The sequence below is a fragment of the Colletotrichum jinshuiense genome, chromosome 6 (assembly GCF_051148585.1).
Source record: "Colletotrichum jinshuiense chromosome 6, complete sequence".
In the NCBI taxonomy this organism is placed as follows: Eukaryota; Fungi; Ascomycota; class Sordariomycetes; order Glomerellales; family Glomerellaceae; genus Colletotrichum; species Colletotrichum jinshuiense.
The window spans coordinates 1,621,054-1,641,198 of NC_139313.1; the positions used below are offsets into that span (position 1 = coordinate 1,621,054).

The following is a 20,145-nucleotide window of genomic DNA, read 5'->3' on the forward strand; positions in this document are numbered from 1 at the left end:
CAAAACCTTATCCCCGATGGGTTGTTAAACTGGCAGGCGAAAGCGCAAGTCACCTGACAGTTACGCATCAAACACTGATATACCACCCCCTGAGCCGGTGGGTTGTATGTTACTTATATCAAGGGGTTCGTTTGGAGATCTGAAATTGAACTTTTACTCGCCTTACTCAATCCTATTAAAACACGTCTCATGCTCGAAGCAAGTTAGCCCTCAACCGAACATTGGAAAACTTCACGAGACTGCATTTGTGGTTCTCTTCCAAATGAAGAAACAATTGCATATGATTATTACATCTGCCGAAACGACACATACCAGCAGCGAGATGTCAACCAACTTGGCTTACAGACCACACCTGGAGCAAATTATCAGCGCGATTCTTGCACCAATCTCAGCATGTCTAGTGGCAAACTTATTGCGTGAGACGTTGTCCTTTACGTATTCACGTGCAAAACCTAACATTTTTAAAGGTCGCCAATGGTCTACTGTCAAGGGCTGGCGTCCACTTCCATGGACAAGATGGCGTAAGATCCGAGATATTATTCATTTTCTAGACGCAGACATTGAAATGATGCTCGACAGTGGTTTTACTTATTTATCTTTGTTCATTTCTCTTCATATTTGGGTCTTGGACATTTCAGCTCTGGCTCATAGCAAAACCTCATTTGGGTTTTCTACCTTGTCAAAATGCTGGGATTATATGCATAAGTGCTTACGTTGCAATGAAAGTGAGTATTTTCCCAATCAAGTATTGGAAAATGAAGCTTATATTGATGTAGACTGTAAGTTTGTGCCACTTTTGATGATATCCTATGTTCTGGCCTAAGTTCAAAGTAGCTTGTCTATCTCTTCATGATCGATAAAGTGGTATGGTTCCAATTCTGCAGGTCTCATGCCCAACTAATTCCCTGGTTAGCACGTTGTCCGTGGCACCGTCAAGACTCGTCTCAAGTCTAAATTGTATGCATGTAATTTGTTCGTCATATTTGGTATACCACTGTCCAATGTTGAATAAATGCCACACCTTCTGACTAACCATATCAGGAGTCTACGGAATTATTGTAACATACAACATCATCTTGTTAGTCGCGAGGAACTTATAGATACCTCCAAGGACTGACATTTTTGCCTAGTCATACATCGCAAAGCAATAGAAAAACCAACTCATGCAAAGTAAGATTGGAAAGAATTACGCTGATATCAGTTGTTGCTTTCGATGCAATCGTTAACGTATGGATGCCAACATCTCAAAGAGCCTTTTCCTTATTGACATTTACCAGATATATCTTACTTCCCTTTTCTTGGTCCCACTTTTGAGTAAGATAACCAGCAAATGAGGTTCAATTAACTTCGTGTACAGGTTAATAACGGAACCAATAGGTCTTTATTCCGTTCAATGTTCGATAATGAAGCCCTGGACGATGGACGAGACAACCCACCATCAGTCAGGAGCCCCACCAAACATCAGGTTGCGAAGATTGGCATTCCGAACATTTGTGGGTGCTCTCGGAACATTATTCTGTAGCATCGTGTATGAAGGACGTTTCCTTTCCAAAACTCAGGCTTTGACTAAAATTCGTATTAGGAATCTTTCAGTGTTGCTAGGACTTGGAGGTGAGGCGATATGGCTATGCCTGACAGGCTGTAACACTGACAGTAAGTGCAGTTTACAATTTTGTCACTTTCCGAGTTGGAAATGTGTATCAATGTGCTGAATTTCCTCTATAGTTCTTTTCACCGCCTTCGTCATTCATTGGGTCAACTCTAGCGGGAAACAACTCCCTAGACCCTCCATCGAGGCAGTTCTAGCGGCGCCCCATTTATCGTTGGAAATGAATGAGACATAGCCCGCGAGCCTTACATCATGAACTGACTTATACTAATTGAAGATACCAATGATTTACGAACAGAGATATATACCGTAGGCAATGGGTGACTGGGCGCTGGTTTGATCTGGTATTCTGAGTCATGTTATTGAAAGCACATCGCATTCAGACTCCATATATCGATCGTGGACAGACTTCTTTATAATGATTATAATACCACGTGATTCAAATTTATCGTCAATGCTTGATAAAAAGATAGCATTGGGTGTATGATATTACATTCCTTTGCGAGTGGGTGGCAGGTTACAATCGAAATCCATTGTATGTATGAGATTTCATTATCTTCGTGCTCTTAAAGAATATGATAGTGTTGGGGCAATTGTCTTAAATTGGCCCGCAGCAGATAGAGAGGTTATTGGTTAACCAACGTTTCTTCTAGGCAAAATTCATTTTGCGATTTGCACGCTTGACTAGGCTTCTGCTTGCAAGCACAACCGGTTGCTATGCTGTTTTACTCTATCGCCGGATTGGAACAATGCTGTATATTTACGAGAAGTAGCATTGGTTGATGTGTCATACCCAGAAGCACCGTCAGGATGTGGCTTCCTCGAAAAGGTAACCCTCTGTAGTTTCTGGACGTAACTGAAACCCCAAAAGTATCTTTCACATAGCCTTGTTTGTGTGCTGATTGTCGTATCTCGCACTATGAGTGCTGAGCGTAGGTCATGTTTGGACATTAGTGCCGGAACCGAGGCCTAAGCTCTGTTGGGGTAACTTGCACTCTGCATTTCCGCCAGGCACGCCAGGCTACACCATATACCCCGCCAAATCTAGTTCTCTGCTTGACTTCTCCTCTTAACATGTAGGGGACCAGCATTTGATACTTCAGCATCCCATAGAGTCTACGACATTTCAAAATTCATCAACACTAGTCCCGCCAGGAGTGATGCAATTACCAAAGCTTCCAGCGAGAGCTGCATACATCCATCTTAGGAACCCAGCAAGGCGCAATGCCTTGAGTCTCGAGGTCCTCGAGGATCTCCGCACCCAGCTCCTCCAACATCTTACGTCATCGACAACAGGCCGGGTTCTGACACTCCCTAACTTCAAACCCGGGCTCCTCCGCGAACTTGAAATTGCAGACAATCGATCCAGTTCTGGCCAGCGTAGCCCATCAGAACATAGCTGGCTCGTCGATGCTGGAGAATGGAAACGAGAGCGAGCAGGCCTGCCAAATGTTTTGGTTCTCCGTAGCCCCGGCCCCGTCTTCTCTTCGGGCCATGACCTCAAGCAGCTTGCCTCGCTCTCTCACGCCGAAGTGAAGCGCACATTCGCACTTTGCGCCGAAGTCATGTCTCTCATACGCCACAGTCCGGCGCCCATAATCTGTCCCATCCAAGGCCTCGCGACTGCAGCGGGGCTGCAACTTGCGCTGTCGACAGATTACCCCATTGCTCTATCGTCCACGAAGTTTCAGTTACCGGGCGCCAGCATTGGCCTGCCATGCACGAGCCCTGCGACCGTTGTCTCGCGCCGCCTTCCACCAGGCCAGGCGTACCGTCTCCTCCTTACCGCGGAGGCGGTTACCGCTGAAGACATGCGCGGCGCCGTGGACGTGGTGGCTACACCTGAGCACGCAGAGTCCACAGACACCGCTGCCGCAGCGTTCGAAGGGCGCGTGGCGGGGGTGGTGGAGCGGCTGGCGGGGTCGGCGGGACAGCCGATGGCTCTTGGGAAATGGGCCTACTGGACGCAGATCGGCATCAGGGGTGACGATGCTGAGGGGAAAGGAGGTGACGGGTACGAGGACGCGGCAAGCTGGGCCGGGCGGGTTATGGCATTGCATGCGCGAGGCGCCGATGCGAAGGAAGGCATTGCGGCTTTCACGGAAAAACGTAAACCAGATTGGCAGACATAAACCCACCAGATACCATCCGAACGAAGTCTACACTTCTAGTTGATAAATCAGTCCTGAAGAGAAGACTGGGAGGGACATCCCAGGACCGGAGCGAGCGGCCCCGCTCCGGCGATGGTTCGACCTCTCCGGTCCCAAGGTCTCCACTAAAAGAAAATTCTTTCACCCAAACTTGCCAAAAAAGATTTCCCCATCAACCACACTCGTTCGGGGTGCATCTTTGACCAACGCGGGGCTCGAACCCGCAGCCTTCAGATAGCTACTTAGTAGAAGTCTGACGCGCTACCATTGCGCCAGCCGGCCGATTTCCTTATACCGAGCTGATCTTGAGATCTAGTGGTGGTGGGGATGCCTGAATCCCCGCACAACCAAACTCAAGGAGGGACCCATTCCTAAGTCGGGGTTAAGGTAACCAGCATCCATCTTCGATGACCCTCCCTTCTCCTCATTTGCAATTATCTGCAGTCACTTGTCTCAAAAGCCCATGTTACATGAAAAACGGGTAGTGGTGTTGATAGATGGAAAAGTTGGTTAAGAAGTGCGATCAATTTTGGGAGTCCTTCTCGCACTGGTGCTGGTGCCATTTTGCAGTCGATGGGATGCTCGAGTTAAATTAATTTAGGTCCATGCTGAAGCCTAAACGATATAAGCTGAATGAAGAAGGATAAAGTTCCGTGGAACAATCGATGTCTAGTTCGGGCAGGATGCCATAGAAACTGATGACCAAACAGATGCCAGGTCTTCTCCTTTTTTAGGACAGACTTGGGGCTGCAGAATCATGGCAGAAGATTCTGAAAGTTATTGGAGGCATGAATCTTGAGCATAAAACATTTATCATGTTTCTGGCCTCTTAGATCGTGCACATGAAATGTTTCGTTATATGGTATCCGTCCACATGCATTGATGGATACTCAACAAATACTATCTGCTAAACCACCGACGAGCTTACGTAGACATCCGTTTTTCGTATGATGCCCTTACTGCTTGACGAGTCGTCGTCTATCTCGAGTTCCCTAGCACCGGAGGGAGTACGCCTAGCCGATGCATGGTATGCCCCGTCATTGCCGTTGAGGGAACCTAGTTTGATAGCCGGCCCATGGCTTCCGAGAACATTTTCGCTCTGTAAAATCAAGTCAGTACATCGTGGAAGAGAAGGACTCATGTAACTAGTAAAGCTAGCGAAGGTTGACATGGACAGCCTCTTCATGTCCAAACCATACGAGGGGTGCGATAGCATGTGGTAGTGGTTCGGATGATTGACTTGTGATACGGTGGAGAATTTTCGAAGGGTTCTAGTGTCAAACAGAGGTTTGCAAGTATTCTTACCTCGCCTGTGATTTTGTAATTCCCGTCGTGAGAGGAACCATAGTAGAACCTGAACAGTTTGCGAAGGGGAGGTAGGGAACATCCGATAATTCCCAGGCTGCATTCCATATTTGAGGTGATACTAATAACGCCTAGATGGTCTAAAAGAAAGACGTGAAGTCAGCATGCGGTTAAGAGGGGAGCGATGATGGCGGCGTATACAACGTACATCCTATCTCGGTAGGATACCTAGCGGTATCATAGTATTTTAGGTAAGGCATTCTGATGCAGGTGGCGATGCTTGCAAAAATACCAAGACCAAGAATGATAATAACAGAAACTTTCTTGCGCCGAGACATCTGAAGACCCGCCACGATGAAGAAGGGAATCGTAGCGCATATCCAGTCCGTTGCCATTTGAATAGCCGAGACGATGTAGCTAACGGTCTGCAAAGTAATTATCTTCTGACACGTTCCTCTAACACAAGATGTCAGTAAAACCGATACCATGGCCGTACAATTTGAGATCCGATGTTTGCTGTGGTTACTTTATGTCAATCTCTGGGGAACTTACAACGAGGGGTTCCATGTCGCAGCCAGCGGAGTGCAGTTGGCAAAAACGAAAATCAAAGCAAGTACGGCAACAATAATCATGATAGCCATGTTAACTCCCATGATAACGACGACCCGTTTTCGTCGATCCAGCCGCACGCAGGTGAAGCCAATAGCACACTTGATGATGGTTGACGAGATGAAGTAGAAGACCTCCCAGTAAAGCTGATATTCAGAGGCACGTATCAAGTAGAGCTGCGAGGGAATATTGATGTCATGGCTTCCGACTCCGTATCGAGATGCATAGGCCGCAAATACTACGGCTGGTATAAACGGAAGCTGTTGTTACAGTTGTCAGCTAGCTGATGGTGATACGGGGTGCCAGAACTAGTGCGCAACAGCTTAGTGGGCAAAATCCATAGAGCATGAACTTACAGTCCCGATAACCACCAAGTAGTCTTCAATACCCCAAATTCTTGTTGAAGCTCCTGAAAAGCCCGCGCGCACGTATATCCGGAGTGACACGACGATGATGCTGAGGATTCCAAAGACAATCGCGACATATTCGACCGCAAGTCCAAGGCCCTTTGGTTCCAGAGGTTCGAGCTGGTACACCAGAGCCTGTATCTGCTCTCCCGTCATTGACTCGGCCATGTTGAAAGTCGGTTGCTGGCTGCTTCAGTCATAACTCGCAACAAGGTCGTGGAGTCTCTGGCGCGGCCAGGAGGTGAAGAGAAAAGGAAGCTGACGTTGACGTTGATGTAGAATTACATTGATGGTTGTTTAAGAAATGCGAGAGCGGAGCTAAACGATGGATCAGATAGATCAAAAAGGGATGTGCCCCAGTTCTTGAATCTGACAGCTGCATGCGGAGCAGACATTGGTTAGCCTTCATGCCCTGCACGGTACATAGGATAGCTCCGTAAGGCCCAAGGGTGTTTCTTTGCCTCACCCCACAAGCCGACGTCAGTAATATACAAGCATGAATCACGGCTACTATATGTAAACGATGCTGCGCTCAGTTGGACTCCGTCTGAGCGAGACAAGCGAAGTTGCACCTTGGCCGAGATCAGCACCGCGACGTGGGACATGGTCCTGCTATACACACAAGTCCTTTGCGAGACCCACCGTCTATGCTCTTCTTTGGACAACTCCCTGTTCCGATCTACTGTTTCGTTGCCATTTTTGACTGGCATTGGCTCGTCCAATGCTATCCCCGGAGCCAGGGTTGGAGACCAGTCATTTCTGCCCCCCGAGTGTATAAAAAGAGCGAGGCGCTGTCGAATATATCGATGTTATTCTGGCTAATACCGTCGTGCTAATAAAATGATAGCTTTGAGCAAAGTCATTGACACCAGTTGTTTGGTCGTCTCAAGCTAACTTAGACATATTTGACAGGATCCAAGATCTGGAGCTGCCACACAGTGGAATATACAAACAATTTTCGAAGCCAGGCATAAATATTCAGGGTTCGGTTAAACGTGCGGTGTGCGAAGTGTAAAATGAGATGCACAAGGCACAAAACTAGCAACCTCAACCGGGATGCAGACCACGATATGACCCTGCGGCTGCAAAGACAGGGGCTATATATTGCCCAACAGAAACATTGTGGCTGTGGTCAACTAAGTGAAAAATACAAACAAATACCATCGCTTCCTAGGCTCTGCACGCCCAGAAGGAGGTTGCACCGTGGATCCCCCAGGCTACGTGGCTGTTCAGTTGGCTGTCGGCATGAATCTAGCCACCGCATTTTTACAGAACGATGGCCCAAAAACCGGATCATAGTAACCTGATGCGATCGGTGTGCCTAAAATGTAGGCCTGCAGAACTGACGGCTTCTTTGTAGATTCCAGTTGCGCCTGGGGCAGTACGTGGCATTGACCCAAAGAGCCTTTGGGAATGGCTTCGCGCCGATGGTTCTGACTTTCATCTTTGAGCCTTGTAAGTTTGGAGGCACAGAAAACAAACAAAACTCGCCCCCCAATAACTGCAGAAGGTGTCACGGCCCATAATTGGCCATAAGGCAGGGAGGGAACACCCTTATCAGCATGGCCGGTTAATACTTCCCAATCTAGAGTACATACATTCATTGCGCTGCGTGTGAGTCCAACACTGCTTTTTACCAATACCGTGTGCAATCAAACGGAGGGACCCCTTGGAAATGCCCCGCGCAATTGCAACATACCAGGTATTGACTCGTCTGCTGGTAAGGCAGGGTTTATTAGTTTGAAATCTACCCCTGTAAGTGGTGCCATCTTTGGCCTGGAATGGGCCAAACCTGTCCGCACGGAATACATTCAACTTGAAATATCCGTCACTACAAGATCAATACTGAAAATCCACTCAAAACTGCTCGCTTAAATCTCCATCGGCGGTCCGAGGCCTGGGTGGAGACGGGAATTTGAATGCCACGATGTCATAGGCAGGGGCGGGGGATGTGCGGATTCTTATTATCTCCAACAATGTACTATGCAACCGCGTGGGACATCGTCAGGGGTCTGATCAACTGGCGAGTGAGGAGCTTGACATATTTCATCACTCTCCAAAAGTCTTGTAGTTTATTTGCGTCGACTGCCACTTTGACCACATCCTGTTTCGGTGCCAGATTATATCACGAGTGCACCTCTGAACGACGATCTGTCGTCTGCGACTTGCCAACATGCTGAGCACCTTTCTAGCCCTCGTGGCTCTCCTGGGTCTTTACCTTGTCGGCAGCGCTATCTATAATGTCACATTTCACCCCCTGGCCGACGTGCCGGGCCCAAAGATCTGCGCGATCACTCGTATTCCCTACTGGCTGGTATCGTTCAGAGGCGATGACATTCAATGGATGAAGAGCTTACACGATCAATACGGGCCTGTCGTTCGTTTCGGTCCGACTGATCTGAGCTACACAGCTGGTGAAGCTTGGAACGACATTCACGGCCCAAAGGTGACAGAGAAGGCGCAAGAGTTCTCTGTTCAGCCTGTCAACGGTAAGGAATACCACCAAAACTCTTCAATCGAATACTTTGGCTCATAAGACTGGATTATGTTAGGCGTTCCGAGCATGCTCACAGCTAACACCGAGGACCACTCGCGAGTGCGTCGCCTCTTTTCCCCCGCATTTTCCGAGCGTGCCTTAAGACAACAAGAGCCGCTCTTTCGGAAATACGTCGATCTTCTCATATACAAGATCTCCGAGGTTGGAAAGAACGGGGAGAAGCCTGTGGAAATGACCCAGCTACTCAACTTTGCAACTTTTGACGTTATGGCTGAGCTCTGCTTCGGCCAGCCACTTGGATTGCTGGCTAAGAACGAGTATAGCCCGTGGGTTAAGTCTATCTTCGAGTCGCTCAAGATGCTGCCCATCGCCTCGATGATCAACTACTACCCGATCCTAAACTTCATCTTCACCCGATTTGAGCCAAAGGCTGTGACCGAGCAGAGAGTCACGCACTGCAAGCACTCCGAAGAACGCGTCAACCGACGCCTGGAAGATGGCTCAGATCAGCCTGACGTCTGGAACTTGGTCTTGGCGGCTAAGGAGAGCAAGGGACTCACCCTCGAGGAGATGCACTCTAATGCCGAACTCTTTATGCTTGCCGGATCAGAGACAACGGGTGAGTACCATAGCGCAATCGTACTGCTACTAGAAGAACCCAAGGGGAATGAACTAACGTGTCTTAGCTACACTCCTGAGTGGTTGTCTCTACAACCTTCTCAAATGCCCGGATAAGATGAGGATGTTGCTCGAGGAGATCCGCGGCAACTTCACTAAGCTGGACGACCTCACGTTTGAGCGCCTTGCTGAGCTCAAGTACATGAACGCCTGTATCAAGGAGGCCTTGCGCATCTACCCTCCAGTGCCCATCGGTAGCCCGAGAGTCGTTAACGCAGGCGGCCAGAAGATCCTTGGCAAGTGGGTGCCTCCAGACACACGCGTATCAGTCCACCACTGGTCGACCTACAAGTCAGAGTCCAACTTCAAGAACGCCAATACCTTTGCGCCTGAGAGATGGCTCAAGACAGACCCAACCTACGCCGGAGACGCTCTGGACGCTCATCAGCCGTTTGGCTTCGGGCCTCGGAACTGCCTGGGCCAGAACATGGCCATGCATGAAATGAGACTTATCCTTGCTGTGCTCCTCTTTGAATATGACCTCGAGCTCAGTGAAACAAGCCGAAACTGGTCGGAGCAGAAGTCATTTGCCTTATGGATCAAGAAGCCGTTGATGATTTATGCAAAGCGGGTTTCTACACAAGATAGGCTCTGCATCTGAGGGAAACTTGGGTGTCGGTTGCTCGGCAAATAGTATGAGAGCATTTGATAGTATAAAGCTCAAACCCCTTTTACTATTTGACCTGGCTTCAGCAGATGGATGATGGCCTCCATTTATGGTTGAATACATGAAATATAAAAGTAATTGCATGCCTACAATTTCCACGCAGTCCACTTCAACTCAAAGTTCACTTGACTGTTAGTCAAAGTTCTCCGGAGCCTCCGTCGACCTGGGTCCAATGCTTAATGAGGTTTAGCACTTATTTTCCTCAGAGAATTTGGTATGGGGATGAGACGACCCCATGGTTGTGTGGGATTGATCCGAGATTACAAGCGGGCCTTTTACGACCTGTCAAGGCTGTCAAGTTGGAGAACTTCCTTGAAGATCAGCATTGTGATATGTTCTGCCGAATGTAGAAATAAAAGATTATAACCTAGACTAAAATAACCAGACACATCCAAAAGGCTTGAGACCGAAACATCTGGAACCAGGGGTTGGCTATCCTAGTGGCCCCTGCTTTTAGCCATAGCCTACGGAGGTGTGGGTCGCCTTCTGGACCCCCAGAACGTGCAGTTTACAACGAATGCCATAGCGTTTCAAACATTTACCAGGAGCACCTCGCGTCGGTGACGCCCAAGTACCTCTGCGGGACCAAATAGCCCAGCAGCACCACACTAAGATTAAGAAAAGTCAAGGAATTTTGGAAAGAAGTTTATTACAGCCAAGCACCTGAAGAATAACATTGCGTGGAGGTGACAATTTGAATGTGGCAAAGAAAAGAAACAGCCAACCTTCCGTCAGTCATACATTCTGGACGGAGCATTACGTATCCTGCCTCCTAGTTTGGACCCTCAATTTCTACGCCCTCGGTAATTCTCATGACCTTCTTAATATCGTCAAAAACCACTTTTCGACTCTCTCGGTTTGCCATTATTCCCGCAGTTTTGACAATGTTACGGATGCGTCGACCATTCACCTCGACTTTGGACAGTGCCTTGAATTCCTCCTCGGACATAGTAGAACCATTCTTTTCGAGGAACGTCTGCCAGATCTTCAGTCGGGATGGCATGTCTAACGCCGGGTAATTAATGGTCAAGTGGACACGTGAGTAGATAGCCGGGTCGAGGGATCGTTCGCGGTTAGTGGTAAGGAACAGAAGTGATGGGTAATACTCCAGTTCTTTCAAGAAGCCTGTGTTCAAATATTAGAAAAAGGTGGATTGACCCCTGGTGGTTTTGCTAGGTTTACTCACGAGCCACCATTCTGTTGCGTTTAGACGAAGCATCGCTGCGCTTCTCCAAGTACATGTCGCATTCGTCAATGAGAAGGACAGCTCCCCACCTTGCTGCGAGGTCAAATGCTGTAGTGAAGTCCCCAGGCCGCCGTACGTCTCTGGGACGTGGGCTCACAGATCGATTTCTGTCGAAATCGGGCTCATCTTCGCTGTAGTCGCCCAATTCCATCTTGAACAACGGGGCTTGGATTTTTTCGGCCACTGGGATGGAATTAAGCCTGGGATTTCATCATATTAAACGGCATCAACGGCAACGTACCTGACTCTGCTGTGAGAGTTTTGCCAACACCCGGATCGCCCGCAAGAAGAGCGACGAGTCCACCTCCTGGAGGCAGTAAAATAGTAAGTATTAGATACGTCTTGGATGTCAACGAGAATAAACACTGACCTTTGCCGTTGATTACATCATCGAAAGCAATTTTATCCCTGATTTGACTTTCGACAAAAGCCAGTATCAGCTCCTTGTACCCTTCGGGGAGCACAAGACTCTCGAACGGCTTTGTGTTCCAGTTAATGTCGCTGATTCGGTCGACCTCAAAGTTTCCTATTCCACAATGTAAGCGAAACCGGTAAAGTTTATGGTAACAACATTGACACTCACTCCATGTCTTCTCCTTAAGATCATATCCATGGACCATGGGGTCGGTCAATTGAAGATGGAAATCTGTCAATTGTTTCCGTGCAGCCTCCAGCTGAGCCAGATCATTTGTCGCTATTTTTCGCCTGGTAAGTAAACGTTAACCATTGAAAGTTGATTTCCTTACCGATCCCTGCAGAACTGCTTCGTCTAGCCCTGCGAATTATTGCCACTGGAGGGGACCTTGGTTCGAAGATGGGAGGAGGCGATTCTCGACGCGGGCGCGGAGGCGGGTAGCGACTAAAGGCAGTCTTATCACGACCTCTAGGATTGAATTCATTCTCCCATTGCTCCAAGGGTATGTGACCACCAGCAGGGGGCGAATCAACTGGAGACTGGCGGATCAAACCAGTCAATTGCGGGAACATCTCGTCCTCGGGGTCGCCAATAAGGTTCGCAAGATACAACTGACTACGGCTAGAGTCTATCATCACGCGCAGCTCGGAACTGGCATCAAGACTCTCCGTACGGTATGCCTTGTAGTGGATACCGGCTAGGTTAGCAAACTTTCGGCCCCTCTGTATGAGCTTTTCCTGCATGCTTGCAAAGTTGCTGAGGTACTTGGCTGGGAACACAGGAAGGCTGGTGATGGAGCGAGTCCCGTGAAACAGCGTTATCGGAAGGTGCTCCTGAACAGTACCGAATCCGTCGCGACCACCGCTCCAAGTAATATAGGTATAACCGATCTCAATCGTGAGCCCACCTCGTGAGGAGACAGACCGAAGAATATAGAAACGGTCAAGTGAGTCGTCGTTAGAGTAGAGAAGCTCGCCAGGTGTAAACAGGGTCCAAAGATAGTCGAATGTGATGACACCATGACTGAGTAGCTCCTTGCTAACGGCAAACGCCTCAGCCAGCTCGCGTTTAATCAAGACTCTCAAGGTCTCGAGAATAACTTTGACGCCCTCCTCCTTCTCTTCTTTAACCGCCTTCTCGAATTGTTCCCAGCGCCAAAAGAACTGAAGAAATGGAGCCAGGAAAGTGAGGTACTTGACCTCGTGAACGACGTGGTCCAAGGGGTTGAATACATCCACGAGAACCTTTCGTACTGCGGCGTGTCGGATCTCTATCGAATGGATGGAGACTACATTCCCTTTCTCACCAGGAGTTACTCGGCGTCGGATGACTAATGGAGCGCTGTTCTCAGTCTCCTCGTCGTCTTTGTTCAACTCGCTTGGGTCGACATCGTGCGGGCATTCTTCCATCCAGTTGATGCAACATTGGCATTTTCTAGGACCTTCGTAAAGGTCTTGAACAATGTCTTTGCGGCCTTGCTGGCTGGTATCAACATCTTCTTCAATATGAATGGCATCAGCCGAATGCTCGATGACTGAGAAGTCTTCGTCGATTTTTCCCTCGCTGAAAATGGATTCGGCGGACATTGCAAATCGCTTATAAATGTGGTCGGCTGAGGTTCTGGCTGCGATATGATACAAAAATCATGTGTTTTGAAAGGGCGCAATTCACCACATCCGCTAAGTGGAAAGAAAAGATAGATGAGGGCTGGTAATTAACAGTAAATTGCCCAGATTTTAATTGCTGGGAGGGCACACGAGAAAACCCAGGAGCATCTCCGCATCAGAATTGCGCTGCGTGTCAGCACAAACGCCATTGGCCTCAGCTTGTACTAAACTTGTAGGGCGATAATACGCCACCCAGGCAGCATCTGCAAATGTTCGGGGATTGTCACCCAACCAGAGCATGAGATCAATACTGCCTGGAGAATAGTGGCAGATAAAACAGCGCTAGTAGCCAGCCTGCATGTGTCTTACCCCGGTGTACTGGTCAAGGCAATCTGTGAGGCAGACATACCCATCCAGACATCCAGATTCCTTATGGTGTACCATTCCAAGTATGTCATAGGCTGGACTAAGCTAGCTGGTGGTGTGAGCATTTTTAATAAGCCTACATCAATTTGCCTATACTAAATATTGCCATACTTGCCGTTACGTTGGACATAGTATCTAGTACAATTTTGGTTAAACAAACATTTAGTGGACCTGACGACAATAACATGACGTGAATCAGCCGACTTCGTGTTCTTAACTCAGGTCCAATGATTTAAAAACAAGCTCAGTTGTTTTCAGCAGCAGCAGCCAGTTCTTTCTTCTCCAGATCAGCCGAATTGGAGAACCCGTCATTGGGCGATGCGCGATTCAAGACCGCAGTCAAGCCAATTTCATTGTTGATCTCCTCCATTCGCTCAGAGTCAGCAGCGGCAGTACCTTCGGAGCCGAAAACAAGATCCTACGTGATGGGTCAGCTCTCAACTACAAAGTGCCACAAGGGCACCACCGCCCGCATAACGGCGATAAACCCCCGACCAGAACTTACCATCTCTTCTAGAGACAACCGTTTGGTTTCCGGGACAAAGAACCAAATGAAAGCTGCTCCTATATATGTCAAGAGTCCAAATAGAATGTATGTTCCGTAGGTGATTCCCACAAGCATATCAGGTGTCACTTGGCCGACGCTAACAGTCAATTAGTACACACTCTGCAAGGCAACAAAATAGATGGATTGTCAAGAAGCCTCACATAAAGTTATTCCTAAGTGACACCAGTCAATATACATCATCACAGTACTGGGAATTGTATGAAACTTACATCCAATTGCTGGAAGCACCAAGTGACACGCCATATGGCCGAGTACTGAGTGGCCAGACTTCGGCGATGATAATCCATGCACATGGACCCCATGAGTCTAGAATTCCGTCAGCCTCCTACTACTCCAAACTTGCTAGAGGTGGAATATAGCATTGCTTTTCCGTTTGACTTACAACCGAAGTGAACAACAAATAGCCAGACCATGCAGACAGCGGCCCATCCAGCTGCGGGTTGTTCATGGAAACGATCAATATTCTTAGCAAGAATTACAGCAATGATCAGGTGGCAAGTTCCCATTCCAATGGCACCGATGGCGAGAACTGGTTTACGACCAACACGGTCGATCCATAGCACGGCCGGGATAGTGGCGATGAACATGACAACGCCAACAACACCGGTGGCCAACAGACTTGTAGTCGTCTGGCTGAGACCTAGTTGGGCAAAAATTTGGGGGGCATAGTAAAGCACCTATGTTGTTTGTCAGCCCAATTTAGTGTTATCTGTTTTTCTGGTGTCGCCCGGGACTTACCGCGTTGATTCCCGTCCATTGCTGGAAAAACATGGTTACAGTTGCTACTATAACTCGCTTGAACATAGCTCTGGTTTGGAAGAGAGCCTTGATAGCAACGAATTGCAGCTTAAAAGTATTCCAGGCTGTTTGTTGCTGGAGATGAGGGAAGAGCTCGGCTGTGCTACGCTTCTCAAACAGCGACTGGGCCTTGATCTCGAGGAACTCAAGCTCAATCAATTCGTGGCTCTCGGGAAGGTTGCGGAGGTCGGCCAAAATTTTACGAGCTTCCTCCTCACGACCGTGGTGGATTAACCAACGGGGGGAGAAAGGCATCCAAATCATCCCAACGAAGAGGATGAATGCCGGTCCCAGTTGGAGACAGATCGGAACCAACCAAGCAGCATCAGACTGTGTTTCTTCTGTTGTACCGCCGATATAGTTGCATCCACTGTATTAATGGTAAGCTTAGAATACAAATTATATCCAATTCAGTAGAATTCGGTGGAGTAAACGCACTAGTCAATCCAGAAGCTGATCATGATACCGAAGGTGATAGCTAGTTGCTGTAAAGCTACAAGTGCACCTCGAACCTCACTATACGGGACTTTGTCAGATTTCTTGCTCTTTGGATCTGGGGATAGGCACATTGACGAGGCATCAAGATCATGTACTTACGGGGGTGCGCACTCGGAGTTATACAGAGGTACGATCATCGACAGACTGCCAACACCCATGCCCCTTCACCAACGTTAGCAACCAGCATCCAGGTAGCATTATCACCCTTTACATACGTAATGAATCGTCCTCCAAGAATAGACTCGTGACCTCCAGAGATAGATGTAATTTGTATAAGAACTCCAAGGATGAAAACACCTGTCGCGATGAGGACGCCGTATTTTCGAGAGCAGACTTCGGCGATAAATCCAGACAAGACAGCACCAACCCATGCACCGAGCTCAAGGATAGCTGTTAGCCAGCCCTTCTGCGTCGGATTCTTCGTGTATCCATCCATGTCTAGTCACGGTGACCGCATCAGCTAGTGTCTTCTTGAAGCACCCTTTCGACGTGCTTCCAACTGGAATTCCTAGAACAACTTACGCTTCTCAAAAGATGGCATAGCTAGAATGCCAGAAAACTAATTCATACGTTAGATCTTTGTGGCAGATGTAGAGTAACAACATGCACATGTCAACGACGAGGCACCAAATGCCGATTTGCATCAGCCGCAATATAAACCGTTTTGGAATTAAACTCACCATTCCTTGATTATATCCATATAATATTCCACCGATACATGCGAATGCGGCAATGCGGGCGACCTTCCAGTTCTTCACGAGAGCTCTGGCACCACTGGCGCCCATCAGCGCCTGGCGCCTCTGTAAAGCAGCATCATATGCTGCATTGCCCGTCGCGTGGCCACCCATGTTTAGCGACACGGCCTATATTTCCAAATGAATATCTCAATTGCTGCAATGAGGTCGTCGTTGGTGTTGGGCAGGGCGTATGATTTGAGCTTGTAAACAGTTGCCGGGAAAGCAGAGCCGGGAAGGTGGAGCTGGAACTTTACACGTCAATTTTCCTGGGCATCTGAGCTCTTTTATTAGCAATGTGGAAGCATCACTGCGGTGCATATGCATGGGGGAACACTGGTTAGCGCCCGGGGATCTCAATCATCCCACTATGGTCAGTTTCCGCGCGAATAGCCATGTCCCGATCTGGTGGGATTTTGGCCTAACCTGGACAGTGACAGATGCTAAACTCTCGGCACCAAGAGTCACCTCTTCACGGAGGTTGCATCTCGGATGAAACAGCAGGATACGGCGCCACAGATTACTCGTCCGGTTGATGGCACCAAGCCAGACCCTGGGAAACTACCCCGCGTGGGGATGGCCGCAAAACCCCATGTTTTAAGTACAACAAACACCGGCAATAGTTATTTAGCCTAAAACTCCAAGTCTGTTATCCGTCTTTTCCCATTCTGGGGGGAGGGGGGATTCGTTGGCGCTTATCCTCCGGTGATGCTGCATAGGCGATTGGGCGATTGTGTATTTCCGCTGCGGGATGCGCGCCATTCAATACCCTGAGCTGGCCTGCCAAAAGCTGATGGATTTAATCCTTGTATGCTGCTTACCCCAACATGGTAGATTTGTCGGCCGGGTCAGCTAATGCAATACAAGCCTCTCGCCGGTGACTAAACCGATCTGGACGCATCCAACGAGCAATCCATGGTAACCACGTCATCAGGCCATGGTCTGCGCAGGTGATTAGTTAACTGGATGCTGCTACAACATCGAACCCGATAAAATGGATGGCGCCGGAAAGTGAGATTGTAGATCTTAACGAAGTATGGTTTCATTGTTTCCAATGGGGATGAGAAATTGGGTCTAGTTACGCTTTCCTACTCTTTTTTGGCATATCGGAACTTCTGGCATTGAACCCTAGAAATTCCATATGTGACGGAATATTTGGGCGTCATGTCGAGGATGTGCATTAAGCAAGATATGGCCTTTTCACTGCAGAACCTCAAGAAGACTGACTCTTCATATTCAACACTGGGGTCTTCCATACCACGAGTGGATCACTTCCTATCCCCATCTACTCTTTAGAACCCCTTACCAAACAACAGATCCTTAAGTTGCCTACACCAACTTTTCGGCTTATCAGATCGATCAGGATCGCCGCCAATGGGTGCCAGAATCCAATCGCTTGGAATCTGCGCAATAAAGTCGTACCAATAATCACCAAACAACCTGTAACCTTCATTTGAGGGGTGGATACCATCTCTTAGTGCGTCCATGGGGAAGGTCGTGAAATCGACAGCCAAGACGTGTTTTCCAGCATCCTGACGGGACTGAACAACGCCTGGGATCAAGGCTTGAAACTGGGCAATATTTATTCGCTGCAGCTCATCGTGACAGCCAATGATCATCGCAACAAGGACCGTGGCATCCGGGCAAGCATTCACAATCTGGTCAATAAGCTTGCCGAGGCGCTCTGCTGCACCTTTCGGATCGTTGCCTTCTTTGGCTATGTCCAAGTTAGGGTTCATGTCGTTTGTTCCTGCATGTATAAGGATGATATTGGGCCTCTGATCCAAGGAGGGGCCGACATGATCCGACATGAATTTGATTGTCATAGCACACCAAGCCGCCTTTAGATATTCCAGATATCGTTAGCCGAGGACCACTGGAGAAGGATTTGATAACTCACGAAATAGCCTCCGGGCATTGTGCCCCCCATAGTCTCCGTACCAGCGAAAACGACATCGTCTTCTGAGCTATGTATTAGCTCATAGCACGCTCAAGAGGCAAAATGCAAGATCTACGCACTTGATAGATCCTCCCGAAGCTTAAGCCTGTAACCATTACCGTCGCCTCCATCCATGTCACTGAGCCAACCAACGGTGATTGAATCGCCGACACCGAGGATGCGTAATTTCGTTCCGGGCTTAATAGCCAGGCCTGGTTTGGCACCCTTGAACTTCAGTGGAGTATTCGATGCCATAATGAACCAATATTTGCACTGTACGGAGGTTAGGACAAGTCAAACCCCCTTAGGAGAGTAATTTCGGCTTATCACTGACCTTGCCGAGAATCCTGTAGCTATGAACAGATAAGTTTGGTAGACAATTCGTCGATTTCGGAGAAGAACATCAATAATCCTTAGTTGCCGGCTGTTTCGTTAGAATGCTCGCTCGTCTCATATTTGCCACAGCCGTCGGGTCATTAAGGAGGGGTGGACGAACCGTGTCCGTGCATTGGGTAGGTGCCTACCTAGGGACAGCACAATCAAACTGTAGCTTGTAGAGAACAGAGCCACAAAGATATAGGAATAAGTACCGTATTCGTGCTGCAGATCAGTGCAGCTCCCCTCTTTCACAAGCAGTGGGTGGACTGGTGGTTGTTAATTTGAGAAGTTTGTCAGGTCCTCGTCTGGTCCTCAAGGTGAACCTTTAGACCTGTGACGTCTGTTTCACTTTTGGATGGAATCCCCCACAGCCCAAACCAATCACGTTGCAGCGACGACTGCTTGAAATCAAACACTAGCTGAAGTTTCTCATCCCAAATTGAACAGTTGCTGGGGTCAATTGGGGAATGGAATGAGCGGTCTGATTTACGTGCCATTCGGTAACCCAGCAACGCTGAAGTCATTTATGTGAGTACGGTTACAGAAATAAAAGAAATCCCGAGAACCGGGACTTTCAAATGTGAAATAAAGTTGAACTAGATCGTCAGCGTAATGTGTACAGGGGAGATAAAGAAAGATGTGGCCCAGTGGGTTAAGCCAACATTGAAGAACTTCCAAAAGCACCTGGATGGGGCATTGACCAACGTATTTCTCTACTGTCATATGAAATTAATTGAAAGTCTGATCATTTGTGAATGTTTATCTCAATCATTCAACCTATTGCACAATTAATACCTTTGATGCAAGCCTTCCGAATCAAAATGGGTGCCGGATTGGTTCAATGATATGATGCGAATAAACCCCAAGGTTGAAGCACAGGGCATTCTGATTCATCCTAGGTTCCCTTCTGACCCGACCGGACCACTCAAGCTGACCTGATCAGACCATTGCAGAGGTACCTCGAGCAGAGCAGATATAATATACTAATCACAACTTGCGAATCTACTGCTCTAGAGAAACTTATTTTGTCTGATATACTTGAGTGATACTTTCGGTGGGTGGGGGTGTGTGTATGTCAGTTAATATCATCCTAGACTGCTGTCAGCGGCTTGCGTGTAGCCTAAGCGGTCCAAACGATGTCCCACAGAAACAGTTAGCGCAGGCAAACTAGGCGAGTCGGATTGAACAAGGAGAGGGGACGGTAAGAGAGCGATGGCTGCCTGTTTGAGTCGAGCGGAGACCTCTGTTGATATGTCAACAACTTTGTCGGCACTTGTGTAGCATCTTGCAATGATAACATATGTAATTTGTATGGATACTTGGCCTTCGAATCTGAAAGTTCATGATTGAGTGAGACTTCAAATCCCCTCGACAGATTCGTCCTGAACTGCGGCGAAGGATACATGATATGTCGAAATTAATACTAGTGGCTGTATCTCTCACCAGCCCCACCCAATGAATTTTCGCATCCGATACGAAAATTCGCATCGCAAAATCGTATCGCAATACGCTGAACACTGCCACTGTGGAGAACCCCTAGGTCTAATTTGAATGAACTTCGAGCAGTATAAGAGATGCAAGAATCCAGATAATCTCAATTCTGCTAGTTCTAGG

The 20,145-nt window shown here is 48.1% G+C and overlaps 6 protein-coding genes across 6 annotated transcripts; 2 read left to right on the forward strand and 4 right to left on the reverse strand.

Annotated features, from left to right (window-relative positions):
* Positions 1–2,769: 2,769 nt before the first annotated feature.
* On the forward strand, positions 2,770–3,741 carry EsH8_VI_000408 (ClpP/crotonase-like domain-containing protein; the record flags this gene model as incomplete). The annotated part of the gene is made up of 1 exon (XM_083271661.1): positions 2,770–3,741. One exon carries the CDS (start codon positions 2,770–2,772, stop codon positions 3,739–3,741), a length of 972 nt encoding a protein of 323 aa, XP_083126835.1.
* Positions 3,742–5,612: 1,871 nt separating this feature from the next.
* EsH8_VI_000409 (uncharacterized protein) lies at positions 5,613–6,248 on the reverse strand (the record flags this gene model as incomplete). The annotated part of the gene is made up of 2 exons (XM_083271662.1): positions 5,613–5,933; positions 6,030–6,248. The coding sequence occupies 2 exons, from the start codon at positions 6,246–6,248 to the stop codon at positions 5,613–5,615; spliced, it is 540 nt and encodes a 179-aa protein (XP_083126836.1).
* Positions 6,249–8,253: 2,005 nt separating this feature from the next.
* EsH8_VI_000410 (cytochrome P450) lies at positions 8,254–9,856 on the forward strand (the record flags this gene model as incomplete). Its single annotated transcript, XM_083271663.1, has 3 exons — positions 8,254–8,569; positions 8,618–9,196; positions 9,264–9,856. 3 exons carry the CDS (start codon positions 8,254–8,256, stop codon positions 9,854–9,856), a joined length of 1,488 nt encoding a protein of 495 aa, XP_083126837.1.
* Positions 9,857–10,694: 838 nt separating this feature from the next.
* EsH8_VI_000411 (ATP-binding protein) lies at positions 10,695–13,169 on the reverse strand (the record flags this gene model as incomplete). Its single annotated transcript, XM_083271664.1, has 6 exons — positions 10,695–11,047; positions 11,109–11,351; positions 11,410–11,475; positions 11,539–11,694; positions 11,752–11,862; positions 11,915–13,169. The coding sequence occupies 6 exons, from the start codon at positions 13,167–13,169 to the stop codon at positions 10,695–10,697; spliced, it is 2,184 nt and encodes a 727-aa protein (XP_083126838.1).
* A 691-nt stretch (positions 13,170–13,860) lies between these two features.
* Positions 13,861–16,328, reverse strand: EsH8_VI_000412 (general substrate transporter; the record flags this gene model as incomplete). The annotated part of the gene is made up of 11 exons (XM_083271665.1): positions 13,861–14,034; positions 14,122–14,260; positions 14,325–14,336; positions 14,394–14,490; positions 14,567–14,861; positions 14,923–15,352; positions 15,421–15,498; positions 15,580–15,642; positions 15,696–15,918; positions 16,003–16,039; positions 16,161–16,328. The coding sequence occupies 11 exons, from the start codon at positions 16,326–16,328 to the stop codon at positions 13,861–13,863; spliced, it is 1,716 nt and encodes a 571-aa protein (XP_083126839.1).
* Positions 16,329–17,506: 1,178 nt separating this feature from the next.
* Positions 17,507–18,408, reverse strand: EsH8_VI_000413 (SGNH/GDSL hydrolase family protein; the record flags this gene model as incomplete). Its single annotated transcript, XM_083271666.1, has 3 exons — positions 17,507–18,055; positions 18,115–18,176; positions 18,234–18,408. The coding sequence occupies 3 exons, from the start codon at positions 18,406–18,408 to the stop codon at positions 17,507–17,509; spliced, it is 786 nt and encodes a 261-aa protein (XP_083126840.1).
* Positions 18,409–20,145: the final 1,737 nt, after the last annotated feature.